General features: G+C 31.0%; 2 protein-coding genes across 2 annotated transcripts; one reads left to right on the top strand and one right to left on the bottom strand.

Annotated features, from left to right (window-relative positions):
* Window positions 1-4590: 4590 nt before the first annotated feature.
* Window positions 4591-6988, bottom strand: LOC114756430 (epoxide hydrolase A-like). Its single transcript, XM_028945380.1, has 2 exons — window positions 6518-6988; window positions 4591-4809 (listed from the first exon to the last, which is right to left on the bottom strand). The coding sequence occupies exons 1-2, from the start codon at window positions 6986-6988 to the stop codon at window positions 4591-4593; spliced, it is 690 nt and encodes a 229-aa protein (XP_028801213.1).
* A 7583-nt stretch (window positions 6989-14571) lies between these two features.
* Window positions 14572-15958, top strand: LOC114756405 (G-type lectin S-receptor-like serine/threonine-protein kinase LECRK3). The gene is made up of 2 exons (XM_028945344.1): window positions 14572-14797; window positions 15180-15958. The coding sequence occupies exons 1-2, from the start codon at window positions 14572-14574 to the stop codon at window positions 15956-15958; spliced, it is 1005 nt and encodes a 334-aa protein (XP_028801177.1).
* Window positions 15959-16296: the final 338 nt, after the last annotated feature.

Below are 16296 nucleotides of genomic sequence, written 5' to 3'. Positions count from 1 at the left end.
CTATACATATAGTTAATTATGAATTTTACAAAATACATATTGTGATTTACAACTTTTGTAGTGAAAGTGACTACTTTGTTAATGGGTTTTGCAACCTGTTTTCAGGAGATAAATAACTTGTTTGTAAAAACTAATAAAATTTCACGCTAAATTTGACAAAACGTATAGTGGGATTTACAACTTCCGTAGTAAAAATGACCACTTATTCAATGGGTTTTGTAACTTGTTTTCAGGAGATGGGCAGCTTGTTTCTAAAAACTAATAAAATTTCATACTAAATTTGACAAAACACATAGTGAGATTTACAACTTTCGTAGTGAAAATGATCACTTCTTCAATGGGTTTTGTAACATGTTTTCAAGGGATTGGCAACTTGTTTCTAAAAACCAATAAAATTCTATGCTGAATTTTACAAAACATAGAGTAATATTTACAACTTTTGTAGTGAAAATTATCACTTCTTAAATGAATTTTGCAACTTCTTTTCAAGGGATGAGCAACTTGTTTCTAAAAATCAATAAAATTTCACGCTGAATTTGACAAAACACATAGTGAGATTTACAACTTTCATAATGAAAATGATCACTTCTTCAATGGGTTTTGCAACATGTTTTCAAGGGATTGGCAACTTGTTTATAAAAACCAATAAAATTATATGTTGAATTTTACAAAACATGTAGTGAGATTTACAACTTTCTTAGTGAAAATGATCACTTCTTAAATGGGTTTTGCAACCTCTTTTTAGGGGATGAGCAACTTGTTTCTAAAAACCAATAAAATTTCACATTGAATTTTACAAAACACACAGTGAGATTTACAACTTTTATAGTGAAAATGACTACTTCTTAAATGGCTTTTGTAACCTGTTTTCAGGGGATAGGTAACTTGTTTCTAAAAACCAATAAAATTTCACGTTGAATTTTATAAAACATATGCTGGGATTTACAACTTTTGTGATAAAAGTGACCGCTTTGTTAATAGATTTTGCAATATATTTTCGAGGGATGAGTAACTTACTTTTCACTACCAATAAAATTTCACGCTGAATTTTACAAAACACATAATGGGATTTACAACTTTTATAGTGAAAGTGACCACTTCTTCAATGGGTTTTGTAAACCTGTTTTCACCGGAAGAGCAACTTGTAAGCATAAATAAATCATTCAGTGAACGTGCACCTGAAGTACATCACAATAAACATTAAACTATTAAGTTTCATAATTAATTACATGTATATTAAAATTTACCATTCACGGAATGGGATTTACCATTCACGGAATGGGATTTACCAAAAACCAGCAAACATATGACACCAATTACATTACGTAATTGCTTGCGACTATTTTCTGATTTCTGCTTCATCATTCACCAAATACTTAATATGAACCCTCAAATGCAATAATCCTGTTCCTATTTCACCATGAAACAGCCACAAAAATGAATAATCCAAATCCCGCCATCAACTTCTACTCACTCATGAATAATTCAAATACTTCAGCGACCTCTTCGACGACGACAATTTCAGGGGGTACAAGTTATTTCAGACAGGGCAATGTATTTCAGCGATGGTAACCAAATTCAGCGATGGCAATTTACTCCTACGACGACGGCAACGTGATTTCGAAAAATCCTTTTTGGTGACTGCAGGAACTTGGATTTAGTTTCGTAGAAGGAAATCAGTTTCTCCCTTTCTCTATCGCATGAATACACTGCTCAATGTTCAGAGACAATCAGGGCAATTCGGTCTTTTAGCCGAAAATCTATATTCCAAATTGGTACCCAGTGCCCTATTTGTCATTTTGCTTATTCAGGTCCCTTATTTGTCTTTTTGGAATTCAGGTGGTATTTTATTGTCATTTTCCCTACTTTTTTTTAGTACTTATATATTTAATAATGGATTTGATCAATGAAATCTAAACAGAGTTAATTATATCAAAATCACCGACATGAAAAAATGCCGAAATGAAAATTTTTCTTGCCCTGCTGATAGAGCTCTTAGCAACGTACGTAACCCTAACTTAATTTTTAAGCAAAAGAAATTATAGGAACAGAAAAATCTACTAAATAGGATTAAAACTATAGAAACAGGAAACTCTACTAAATAAAAAAAATAATCTCGTAAATCCAAATCAGTTATTATTTGATGGATGATTTGATTAATTGACCATTTTCTCATATTTTATCACTTTTCCAATCCAAACAGGTACTTGCACATCTTTTTAAACGTGGCCATGAATCTAACAATCCAATGTCTTCTGTTGATGGCACGTGTTTTTGAATCTAACAAGAAGCCATGTTGCACTTGACTTCTCACACGTAATCAACAAATAATTTCATAAGAAAATATTAATAATATATATTTAAAAATGAATAGTTTAATTATCATCTGGTTAAAAATGAATAATTTAATATCAACGGCACTTTGTATCCCCATATATATAATGGTAAGAGAGAAGCATCACGATCACATATACTTTTCTGTGCGTTGCAGGCTCAGAAGTCAGAGCAACAATGCAAATATTCTATTTGAAAGAGATAAAATATATTTATCTGATCCTAGAGTAGAGAGAAGCTTTTTTTAATCCTATTTATAAGTCATTTCATTAAATTTTTACTATAAATGTACCGTATTATCATTCATTTGTTATAGTATAGATAATTATTTTTTTTAAAAGGTGCATATATTAAATAGGGGTCAAGTTGGAAAGTTGCTATATTTTAATGAAGAGTTAATACAGTTTAAGGTTTTTCTTGATCTGTGTAAAACATATTAGAAGTGCTTTATAAATAAGACTAAAGGAGTACTTCTCAAGCATGCAAAAATCAATGACTTATTCAAGCCTAATTTTCTGTATTATAATTATCTATAGAAAAAAGCCCAGGTTTTTTTTTTTTTTTGGTTAATACAACTTTTAATTTCTTATGTTTGTCCTCATTTTGATTTGAATCCTTAAGTTTTTTTTTTTTCAATTTAAAACATTGTTGGTCTTTATGATTTAATAAAGATATGGATCACTTTATCTATTGAGAGAATAAAACCAAAATTCGTGCAAGCTTTAATAACCAAAAATTATATTAACATTTTTTTCTTAACATAAAATATAAAAAGTGAATGGAATAAGAGAGAATTACAATGAAATCTCATAAGGAATATAACCATCACAAAGTCCCAATAACATGTTAGATGTTGTTACTTCTCACTTTAGAATTTATTATTATAAGCCACTCAACTGTTATTAAGACTTTATAGTAACTACTACGTTCTTTTCTTAGGACTCTACTGCAATTCTCCCATGGAATGAACAATACATCTTAACCGAGATTAAGATAATTCTACAATTTTACTCAAGCACCATTTTATTAATGGAAGCTAAACCAAATAAAAACAGAAAGGGAGAAAACCAGTGATTGAAATTTAGAGATAAATAACTCCTGAATTCCATTGAACTGTTATTAATTTCCACAGGGTTCAGTATATAAATAGCATAAGGGTTTTATACATACACATAGCTTGTTTTATTTCTGGAATATAGAAGGCTTCATGCATGAATGTTTATGCTGGTGGATATATATATATATCAGATGAAGTTGGTGAAGAAGTGAAGAATGTGAGAGGTAACGTCACTTGCAGCTTCTTGGTTATTGAAATGGGCGACGCCTGGCTGCACCACAACTTCCTGCAAGTTGGGAACGTCTTCTTTGAAACGGCCACTCTCTATATATTCCTTTGTGCCCAGAGAAGTGTACACTGAGTCCAACTCGCCTGTTATGTACTTCACTGGCACTCTCACTTTCGCCCCCGTCCATGCTCCTGTCAGTTCCCAGTTCCTGCATGTTTCAATTCAATTCATACTCCCACTTAAGAAACCTATCTAATAAACTTTTCTTTTTCTTTTTCTTTTTGTAAAATTGCTGAAAAATCTTTCGGTACAAAATTTATTGCTGAAATGTACTTGAAATTTGGTTAAAGATTCATGTGCAACCTATCTTTTTTCCAGCTGTGTACGTGTCTTCAGCTATGTGCAAAATGCAAGATACGTGCATAGTTGAATAAGAGAAAATTAATAACCGAGTCAAAACTGCATGGATGGACTGAGTTTGGAAAGATTAAAAAAGTTAAATAAATTATTTTGAAGTTTTTATTTTTATTTTTTGGAACTAATTTAATTTTCTTGACTTAAGCTGATACAGATAATCTAATGATATACTATCTCCGGTCCTAATTATAAGAGCTAGTTGATTAATTTAAGGAGATTAAAGAAATAAGTTAAGTTAGTTATTTGTAATAAATAGGTGTTGTCTTTCTTAAAATACTCTTACTAATCAAGTGTATTGGCTAGAACTACCATTGTTAGAAGAATTATCTTGAAAAAAATGCTTCAATATAAGAGACAAAATGGATTGGAGTCTTATATTTAGGATCAAAATAAAAATCAAACAAGGTCTTATATTAAGGATCAGAGGTACTACATAACTATTTTAGAAAGATTATATGACATGTGCTATAATCAAGTCAGGAATTATGAACGTAATGGAAAATAAATGGAAGAATGATAGGAATTACAAACCGGTCGAAATTTCGGTAATAGTTCAAGGGACCAGTAAAACCAGACTCATCAAACTTGGAAGCATAAAAAAGAAGGTCTTCTTGGGAGAGCCAAGGGGTAAGTTAGGTGAGACATTTGATGAGTTATAACCAAACCCTTCTTTTGGAAGGATTGGGGGACCAGATTTGCGACTTGTAAGCACATTCCTCAGTACTTGCCCACTCCCAATTTTGGCCATCGCCTCTTCCATCTTCCCTGCCTCCTATATACACACACACACATATCAATAATAATCTACCTACCACTGACAATATATGTGTAATTAATTGGGATACTGGATAATGAATTATGAATTTGGAACTTAAAGTAAATTAAGGTCTTATATTGAGAACAAAATCCAACCATCGACTAACTTCTATATTAAGGACCGGAGGTGGTATATAAGAGCCAGATTAGAGGTTGGATTTAGTTCTAAATATAAAAAACCCCAATCCACTTTGTTTTTTACATTTATAATTTTTCTTCCAAAACATCCCATTGATTATAAAGTGTTTGCACCAAGGGATAGTTCCAATACATATTATTAGTTTAGAAAAGTCAACACACATTTGTTACAAATAATTAACTTAACTAATTTTTTTAATATCCTCATATTAGTTAACTAAGTCATATATTAAGGACCTAAGATAATATATATAATATCTAATCTGCATGGATTTAGATTATCCATGTAAGTCGTGAATAATATAACTCACCAAAATTTGTGCAAGACAATAGTCATCTGTCTAGTTGTAACATAAACCAGAGAATCATGATTCATGGCCCTTCTTTCATCCTATGTATAATAGTATTGTCTCTAGTTCTTGATATAGAAACTAAGTTAGTTGGCACTGTTTATTGAATTTATAAATTTTTTTTCTAAATTATTTCCATTGAGTGCATATATATATATATATATATATATATATGAGAGGAGTTTCATTGATAATTATTAAAGGAAATATTTTAGAAAAACTAATATATATTTATTACAGATAATTAATTTAACTAATTTTAAATCCGTACCTATTATGCAATAATGATACCACCACAATAAGCAGGGGAAATTGATTTCACATTTTATATGGTTTTTTTTTTAATAATTGATAAGGAAACAAGTATATGCCGTTTACTCTTAGTTACAATATAATTAATATGAACATCACTTCAGTCAGTCACGTGCTATAAAATTTTCCCAAAACAACTTTGAACTTGAGATAACGTCGAGAAGATGGATATAGACTTTTTCCAATATATTCATAGCACGCTTCAAGAAATGGCATAAAAATTTTCATTGATTTTAGATTATATACTTATAAAAAGAAAAAAAATTAAAAAAACAAAAATATAAAAAATTAAATCTCAACCGTCCATATTAAATTTGAACGATTAATATTTGGTAAGCATCATAGTGCTTATTACTGCAATAAGTACCGAAATTGGTTCTATTTTATGTTGTGTTTGATGATTGATAAGGAAAACAAGTATAGGAACACGTATAGGTCGCCTATGATTACTATATACTGCTTATATTTTTAATTATAAGATTTTATTTATACTCTACAAACGAGATCTTACCATTAAGATCGAAAGTAGTAATTAATTAAAGTGAGCACTTCAGTCACGTTTTATAAAATTTTCTCAAACAAGTTTAAGATAACATCATCAAAAAGATGAACGTAGACTACGTCCAATTTTATATATTTTTTCTGAATTCATAACGCGTTTTAGGAAATTGACATAAAAATCTCCACATGCAAAGTACCATAATGAAACTATTATTCTCTAGGTCTCCTCGTCGAGCATATTCACAAATCAAATAACATATCTACCATTAAGTTCGAGATCTGTTGAAATTAGCAAAGCAAAATAAGAAGAAGAAGAAGAAGAAGAAGAGAGAGGAGAGGAAGAAGAAGAAGAAGAAGAAGAACCTGGAATCTGCAGATATAATAATCGTCTCCATACAAAGCTCGAAAAGCATCAAGAGGCTTAACTCGAGGGTTTCTGGGCATGCAAGGCACACTAAGGCACACATAGGCCTTCACTTTATCGGGACGAAACATGCACAGATACCAACCAATGATGGCTCCCCAATCGTGAGCCACCAGCAACACCTGATCCACGCCCAGAGAATCGATGAGGGCCACCACGTCGCCGACGATGTGGAAGCAGGTGTAGCTGGTGACGGAAGGCGGCGCCTCCGTGTCGCCGAAACCGCGGAGATCCGGAGCGACGGCACGGAACCCTAGGGAGCTGAGGGAGAGGATCTGGGAGCGCCAGGTGTACCAGAGCTCAGGGAAGCCATGGAGGAACAATATAACAGGACGACCTTCGTCTCCTTTCTCTGCGACGTGCATCTTGATGCCGTTCACTTCCACTGTTCTGTGCTTTATTGTTTCCATGTTTCTATTTGGTGCTGCTCTGAGATGATTACCAGTATGTTGATGGTAAGGGTGTGAGAAGAAAATGATTGGGAAGAAGACGAAGAAGAAGGAGAAGAAGGCTTTCTGAAGTAGTGAGAGGAACGCGCACGGTTACAGAAGAGGACGAAAATGGCAAATGCATGTGTTGTTGAAGAGAAGGACGTAAGGTTTTATTACCTTTGAAAGTACAAAGGAGGCCATTGTTGATTTTAGAAATGCTTTGATTTAACATTTTTGGAAATGATTTTGGGACATTACTCGGTGTATAAAATAAACATGTGAAAAAAATTTTATCTTAACTTATAGAATGATTTGACTTTAACAGTTGAAATTTAAAATTTTCATGCTAAAGAACTCATGCGGCATGCACACGTTATGTGTACTCACCAAAAGTCGAACACGTAAACTCATATAACTTAATTATTAAAATTTGATATCGTGTCAAGTATCTGCTGAGCCAAATCATTTTGAGTACTGCCTTATGTTTTTAATATAAAAACTAGTTAGGGATTAAATTTGATTTTAGATATAAAAATTTAATCTATTTTATCTTTCAAATTTATAATTTTTTCCTCTATTGATTATGAGAAGAAGTAATTTCGATACACATGATTAAATATGATAGTTTAAGAAAATCAACACAAATTCATCACAAATAATCAACTCTTAATATTTTCAAATTAATTATCTATAGTATTACATAAATTACATCAGCAACAATTATTATGTCCATTTTCCAAAAATTAAAGAATCACGAATGTATATTTGAATTACATTTCAATGTTCCTGTACTTAATAGCTCGAATTTATAAATAGAGAAGGATGTATTAAAAACATGGTGCATGAAAGTCATAATTAAGTTCTTTGAATTTTGGAGACAATGCACATCTACAAAATATAATAATACGTACAATGAATAAATAACTCATTAAAATTATAAAAACAATTTCATTCCTTCCACACCATTATCTCTATTCAATTTTTTTCATTTTATTAATTAATTAATATTAATAAATAATATTTATAATTAATATTATTTATTTTTTATTATAATATATTATAATTATAATATAATCATATGAAACACATTAAATTCAATACACTACCTCTGGTCCTTAATGTAAGATCTCGTTTGATTTTTATTTTGATCTTAATTATAAGACCCCAATTCACTTTATCTCTTATATTTATGCATTTTTTTCAATATAGTCTCTCTAATAATAGTAGTTCTAACCAATAAACTTGATTAGTAAGGATATTTTAGGAAAGACAACCCCTATTTATTACAAATAACTAATTTAACTTATTTTCTTAATCTCCTAAAAATAGTCAACTAGCTCTTATAATTAGGATCGGAGGTAGTAATATCAATTACAATGCATTAAAAGTAAGAGAAAGTCATCATATTACCTTTTCTATTATAAAGTAACAAGATTTCTAGAAAGCCTAAAAAATAAAATTTATGTAAGGAAAGTATTTAATAAAAATTATATTAGAGATTGTATTTAGTGGGTTTAAATTAAAATATTAGGGACATTTGTCAATTTTATTCATGTTCACAATGTGCCCCATGTTTTCCTTTATGAAAGGCCTCAAGAGGGTTTATTTTGAACTTGTTTGAGTTTTTTCCTTTTATAAATCAATTTGTAAAAATTATTTTTCAAAATAAAATAAAATAAAAGTATATTTGATTATATTGATTTGGAAGTAGTTTTAAGAGCTTAAAAAATTTATTTAAAATATTTTTTACCATCAATCACCACGCATAGTTTATCATGAAACCATGGTTTGTTTCTATTCAAACACTTCCTGAGCCTATACATTATGTAGGCCAAAAAAACCCATTTGCAAAATGCCAACCTAAACCTACCTTGGACAATTATTTATTTTTAAAATATTTTTTATATAATATACAAACAAATAATATAGGCTTTGTTTTAAAAAAATAGGACATCACATAAAGTAATATAATTATAATAATTAATAAAATTTAAAATATAAATTAATGTGAGTTAACCCTTAAATTGATGGGCTAGCTCGATCGTGTGAATTAAAAAGACTTGGTTAATAAGGGTTGAACCTACAAGTCGGACCCACACTATCACCCCTGATCGCCACCGACCACCGTCGCCAAGTGGTTTAGTCAGCATTGATTATTAATGACTGTGGTGATGGCGGATGGTGGCGAGTCGACCACGGCCAAAGGGCAATAATGATTGCCATTAATGACATTTGATGGCCGTGGCCAATCGCGATGATTGGTGGTAAATGACAATACCCATCGGTGGCGGCTGGGGGGCTGGTAGTGGCACAATAACTTCCGGTGGGTTTTTGTTTTTTGTTTTGAATGATAACTGAGAGTCAATAAATAAAAACCAACGTACAATAACAGGCTAAACAAATCTACTGTCCTTCGTCACCGTCCGCCTCAAAACATAAAGGAGAAGAATGATCAGCAATACAAAAATTGCTGTCAATCCTATGAGAGAGTTTCGCTAATTGATCTTCCAAGGAAATCCTCTCCCTATCTACATGACAAAAAACAATATGCCAATCCCTATGTATTGCTATTTTAACATCATTCACCAAATCTTTGAAAGAGTAACTATCATTACACCTCCCTAGTAGTTAGATTAATTGCCTCAATACAGTCCGAGAATAAACAGATCTTTCTGAAACCTTTAGACCAGCAAAGATTTAGAAGTTTTTTTGGGTGCAAATATAGTGAATTTGAAAAAAGATTAACTAGTATTTTTACCCTGAAAATTTTTAAAAAAGAAGTTGTGGGTATATAGAAGTTTTTTTGGGTGCAATTTTACCTTGAAAGTAGTAAAAACATAGCAATTTTACCCTGCTTTAACAGACCCAAACGATCTCCTTTAAAAAGCATTTTTGCCCCCAAAGTTTTCCAAAAGAAGTTGTGGATATCTCGAAGTTTTTTATGTAATTTTGCCAAGGAAGTAGTAAAAATATAGCAACTTCATCCTACCCAAAATTGTCACTTGACTTTTTATACTCTTCTGGTCCTTAATATAGGACTCAATTCTTGAGTTGGTTTTGATCCTAAATATAAGACTCATTTATCATATTTATCAATTTTCTCTAAATTACCCCTATGGATACTCCCTCAACCATAATCAAGTAGAAGAGGGAGAGAGGGTATTAAAAAAGCTGATTATGGTGTTTTAGGAAAAATATGTCGCTTTTCTTATAATTAACTAATTTACCTAACTTCCTTGATCTAATCAAATTAGTTAAAAGGGTCTTATATTAAGGATCAGAGGAGTATAATATATCAATTTATAGGTTAAGTAAATTAGTTTGAGAGAAAATGATAAATATGAAAAGCAAAATGGACTAAAATTTTATATTTAAGACCAAATCTATCTTCCAACTAACTTTTATATTAAAAGATGTTGTGGGTATATTAGTGACATATATTATATAATAAGAAAATACAAGAGATTGAGATGTTGTGGATGAAGACGACGAGAAAATTAAGGAGGAAATAAGGAGAAATTTTTAGGACCCATTCGATCTCATCATGATGATGACCACTAGGTGCTCAGTGTTATAATATAATCTAGATCATTCAACATCTACTATAAATGATGGCTAAGATTTAAAATTTGTAATCACAATTGTTTTAACAATAATTTTTGGAACCATCCAAAATCAATATGGATGCTTAGAGTAAGATGAACACATCATGCTCATATTTGGGATAAGTATGGAATGTGCTTTTGGAATTTTCGTTCACTTCATTATTTCAATAGTGTGTACATCACTTCTATTTATATGATCTCAATATTAAAGACTAATCCAAAAAGTTACATGTACATCATGAAGAATAGAATTAAACCGTTTAAATTGTACAATTGGAGGTTATAAAGTATAATGTAATTTTTTTATTAAGTACGGGTATCTTTCCATAGAAAACCTATTCGAACCATATCAATAACATCAAATGTAAGTATCTCTCACTAGAATTTGAAAGTTGAGATGGAAAGTTATAAAGTCTCATTCTTGAATGTTAAGAACATCCACTGGATTATAATATTGATAATATTTTATATTCATTTTTGTATAATGTAATGTATGTTGTATTCTTGTATAGCCAATCATTAATCATTGCGAGTCCTGCTTCTCCTCATTGCTTGTTGGGGAGATCTTTTCGAATCATAGTCAGAGAGAGAGGTTAACATATACAAATGCAACACGTTAATTCACATTAACTTTGGGAAATTTGTCTCCATTTCATGATGGGCAAGAAAGACTTAGCGTTAATTTGTTTGCAATTGCAGCATTTATATATATCAATATGTTAAACCATCACACTAGAACATATACTCTTCTAATCCTATTTATAAGATAGGGAGAAGAAATTTTTTTATTTTATCTATAAGGCGGAAAGACAAATTTTTCAAATAAAATATAATTTTATTCTTTATTTATTATTGTGTTGACTTTATTTTCATAAGGTATAAAGTTAAAAAGTCATTGAATTTTAAATAATAGTAAAAAAGTGCAAGTTTTTTTATTTATTTATATGAAATATGTTGAAAGTAACTTATTAAAAAGACTCAAACCCCCTTTAAAGCTACCAGTATCGGTACCAGGTACCAATACTAATTCATCAAGTGATATGAAGTGTCTGTGCTTCATACATGAGACATATATATAAACACCCGCTAAATCTGCTAAAAGCTGCGAGTGAAAATAACAATTATAAGATAGTTCAACACCATGATTTTCTATCAATGTTTTGAAAGCCAGATCACACATCAAATGGCAATGGTCTAACCAGTCAGATGGGTCATTGAATTGGTGATATAATAATTAAATAAAAATTTAACAACAATAATTATATGCATTGTCTATGTATATCTCAATAAATTCATAAAAAGTTTAGTTGTCAAGATATTAAGATAATAACATCAAAGTATATGAATTTTACTATTAAATAACACCATATGACAACAAGTAGTCTGAAAAATATATTGAATGTTGTTTGAGAGGGATCAATTTTCAATTTTTCATAGGTTTTTAAATATTTTTTTAGCATTTTTGGATCAACTCAAAAAACTGCCTGGTTTTTTAAAAACCAATATAATTTTCAATCTAACTCCAAATTCTGACTCAATGGCAGTTCAACTCCCATCTAACATGGGTCAACTAGAAAAAATAATTTTTTAATCTAGATCAAGCCATTAATGAGAGTCTGATCAACAATCTAGATTTAAGGTTTTGATGATAATAAATTAAGAAATATGTGTTTTAGTAAGTTGATCAATCACCTGATCGATCAAGGGTTTATCGATCATTTGATAGATAAAGTTCCTGTGTTGACAAGAAACTTGTAGAAATGTTAATCGATAATCTGATAGATAAATCAAATTTGTATGTGTTCATCACTAACACTGTTTTGTATAAAAGTTTGTAGAAAATTATTGATCAATTGATCGATAATCTAGTGATCGAACAACTAACAGATAATAAGACACAAGTTTTGGTAAGTGTTTATCGATCACTTGATTGATAAATGAGTTATCAATGAGAAGACAGATAAATGGTAAAACTTCCTACTCTCATTGTATTTTGTTTCAATCACCATTTATCGATCACTTTATCGATTATAGATTTATCGATAACTTATTCTATCATTGCATAATATCTCACCTGCTTATCGATATTTTTCTTCTGTTTAGGTTCTTTTGAAAATTACTTTATTGATCACTTGATCGATCAACGGTTTATTGATCAAATCATCGATCATCACCTTTTTACTTATTTAAACTGTTTAAGTCTTTTTTCGATCACTTGATCGATCATCAATTTATCAATAAAATGATCGATCATCCAATCTTCTGAATATTCTATTTTCACATAACATGATCGATCAAACATGCTTCTGGCATTTCAAAACTGAGTTTCTCAACTATATGATTATCGATCACTTGATCGATAAGTCTCTAATCAATCATTTACTCGATCATCTTAGAATTTGTGCTCTTTATGAAAATCTTTGATAAACTTTGTTTTATCGATCGAATTTTCTGTCATCTGTTTATCAATAAAGTATTCAATCAATGTATCTTGAAAATCAAATTCTCTCCTGCTTATCTTTATCAATAAATTGATCGATCAAACATTTCCTAATCACTTATTCGATCAATGATCCAACTCTTTCAATACCAGAAGCTTCGGGGAGACTTAAGAATCTTCTAAATATTTCTCTTCAAGCTTTTCTCAGCCTTACTATTTATCTTAATTCTTTATTTTAAGAGATTTAGAATCATAAGTGACCTTGAGCCTTCTCCTTCTGAAATCAATCTTTTCATTTATCGATCACTGGATCGATCATGTATTAATTTATAAGTTGATCGATAAATATAGTTATCTGTTTCAAAATCTTTCATCTTTATTAATCGATAACGTAATTGACAAACCAGTTATCGATCATGTCTTCGATCAAGGTTGATCAGTTCATAGTTGTTGGATCCGATGTTTGATTGATTTACTTCTCTCCTACCATAAGAATATTACTATCATTTTATCAGTTATCTTCCTGAATTTCATTTTGAAGAAAGAACTTACTAGATTGAAGTATTATTACAGATTACGAAGAAAGTTCAACGGTTATTCAATAGCCTGTAACCTATCATGTCAAAAGCATTAAATGGCGAAAATCGTTGCAGCTGGAAAAACACTCAACCAAACTCTCAAAAGCTAGAAGCTCTTTCGTCTAACGGTTATTAAACTTCCGCAATTATAAAAGGCATGAAGAAGCATTGAATGCGGATATTGAATACGTGAGCTACCTTCTGCAAATATTTTACTGTTGCATTCAATACTCTGTTTTCGTCTTTGCTGAGCTTCAGTGCTTCTCATCCATTTACTCTGTGAGAGAGACTAACATATCATCTTTAATCACTTTCTGAGTATAACTCAAGAATGTGGACTCTTGAGTGGGTTTATAACCTTACGGGTAATAAGGAGGAGTGATTGAGAAGATCAATTGTTGTACTGAGGCACCAAGAACCCGGTTAATCTTGGATCATAGTGAAAATCTCAGAGGTGTTCTGAGAACTGGACGTAGGTCAAGCGGTTAAGACTGAACCAGTATAAATCTGGTGTCATTGATCTGCGGTGAAATCTTTCTAATTTTAAAGCCCTCTGTTTTATTAATTTCATTATTTTAATTCGGTTCAAATTTTTATAACTCATCCAATTCACCCTCATCTTAAGTGAGATTGCCACTAACAATCCAATCTAGTTTTTTTTAATGATTATCCTCCACATAGGCAGCACATAAACTTGCCTCTTTTGTCTTCTTTAGCCACGCTAACTTGCCCCTTGTTACATATGTGATTAACAATTCTTATGAATAATATTGATTGTGATGAATTCGTTTCATTGTTTTAAAAACATTTATTTTCTTTAATAGTTCAAAGTTTGTTTTTTTTTAATTATACCTACAATTTCATTTTAACATTTAAAAGTGTATGTAATACTATTTTCATTTTCCCGAACCTTTGATAGTAACCAAAATCTGTTCTGGAATGGTCATTTCTCTGAATCCCCTTCTACTTTGTGCACTTCTTCTGTTTCCGCCACCTACTTGTGTTTTTGCCCAAACCAGATTCACTCATTGCAGCAGACAGCAAATCCATATGGGTGCTTTCACCTTCTGGAGATTTTGCCTTTGGATTTCAACCACTGAAAGAATAATAATTCTTTCTTGCCCTTCATCTGGTATGCTAAGATTGCAAACACAACCATTGGCTGGTATGCCAATGGAGACAACCCGGCAGGTTAATATGATCTTTGATCCTTTAAGCTTGTTTTTATTTTGATTTTAGTTCTTTAAATTTCAAAACATAAGTTTTAGTTCCTCAACAAGAAAAATTGTTCAATTTTTTGTTGAATTATATTTCAAAACATAAGTTTTAGTTCCTCAACAAGAAAAATTGTTCAACTTTTTATTGAATTATAGAGACTGATATTTTAAATGAAAAAAATATTGAGGGACAAAAACTTATAATTTGAAATTTGAAGGAATAAAAATTGTATTAACCCCGATGCGGCTCCAAAGGGGTCAACAATTCAACTTACCTCTGCACAAGGTCTTAAGCTTACTTCTTTGATGGTGAGATTTTGTGGATTTCAGCTAACCTTTATGGTACTGTTCTTCATGGCCCCTTGAATGACTTCAGCAGCTCTGTTCTTAAAGATAGAAGCTTGAACTCTGTTTGGGATAACTTTAAGGATCCTACAGACACCATATTGCTCTCACAGATTTTAGGAAGAGGAGGAGTGCTTTCTACTAGAAAATCAGAGACAGATTTCGCCGGGGCAAAATTCCAACTTGTACTTCAAGATTATGGTAATCTAGTGATGCATTCCATAAGCTTACCATCTGGGTATCCTAATGAAAATTATTTTGAGACCTATATTGTTGAGTCTGAAACAAGTAGCCCTAGCATTGAACTAGTCTTCAACAAATCAGGAGAGTTGCATGTTTTAAGAGAGAATAATGATACGTATACCTTCTCAACATCCTCTCCCAATCAATTTTATGTTGGAGTTACTCTTGATTATGATGGAGTTTTCAGGTTCTATCGACATCCAAAGAATTCCTATTGCAATGAAACTTACATTACTCTCTGGTCCTGGCCAGATAATATCTGTCACGCATTAGTTAGTGAAGGAACAAGCGTTTGTGGATACAATAGCATTTGCTCTTCGGTTGATAATAATAGGCAAGTTTGTAGATGCCTAGAAGGTTATTCTCCTATAGATCCTCAAAATCCATTTGATAACAGTAAACCAGATTTCGTAAACAGTAAAGAAGACGAGTCCAGTCAAAAGAAACAGGGTGTTCATGAGACCCAGATGTCAGCTATGCCTATCCAAAATTGCAGAAAAAATGCCTTGCTAGTCAAATAAAAAGAGACCCGAATAAAAATAGGCCTTTTTTGGCACGCCTTTCAATTTTATTTTTTTATATAAAAACAAGGCATATTTATTTTATATGTTACATGGAGTTTTTGAAATGATCACTCAAGTAAATAATGTATCAAAAAAGAATTTTTCATAAATTTTCTTATATTTTATGTTGATATATTTCTTATTATAAGACACCACATCATCATCACACTGGAAAAAAAAAAAAAAACCCTCTTTCCCCTTTTATCATTATCAATGTTCATGAAAATATGGATAAAAAAAAAATATAACCATAAAGTCATATCAACAATTACTGAATATGTGGACGAAAAAATAAA

The sequence above is a fragment of the Neltuma alba genome, unplaced genomic scaffold (assembly GCF_004799145.2).
Source record: "Neltuma alba isolate B1F8T4 unplaced genomic scaffold, ASM479914v2 tig00001391_pilon, whole genome shotgun sequence".
In the NCBI taxonomy this organism is placed as follows: Eukaryota; Viridiplantae; Streptophyta; class Magnoliopsida; order Fabales; family Fabaceae; genus Neltuma; species Neltuma alba.
This window is presented reverse-complemented; position numbering and strand designations above follow the sequence as displayed.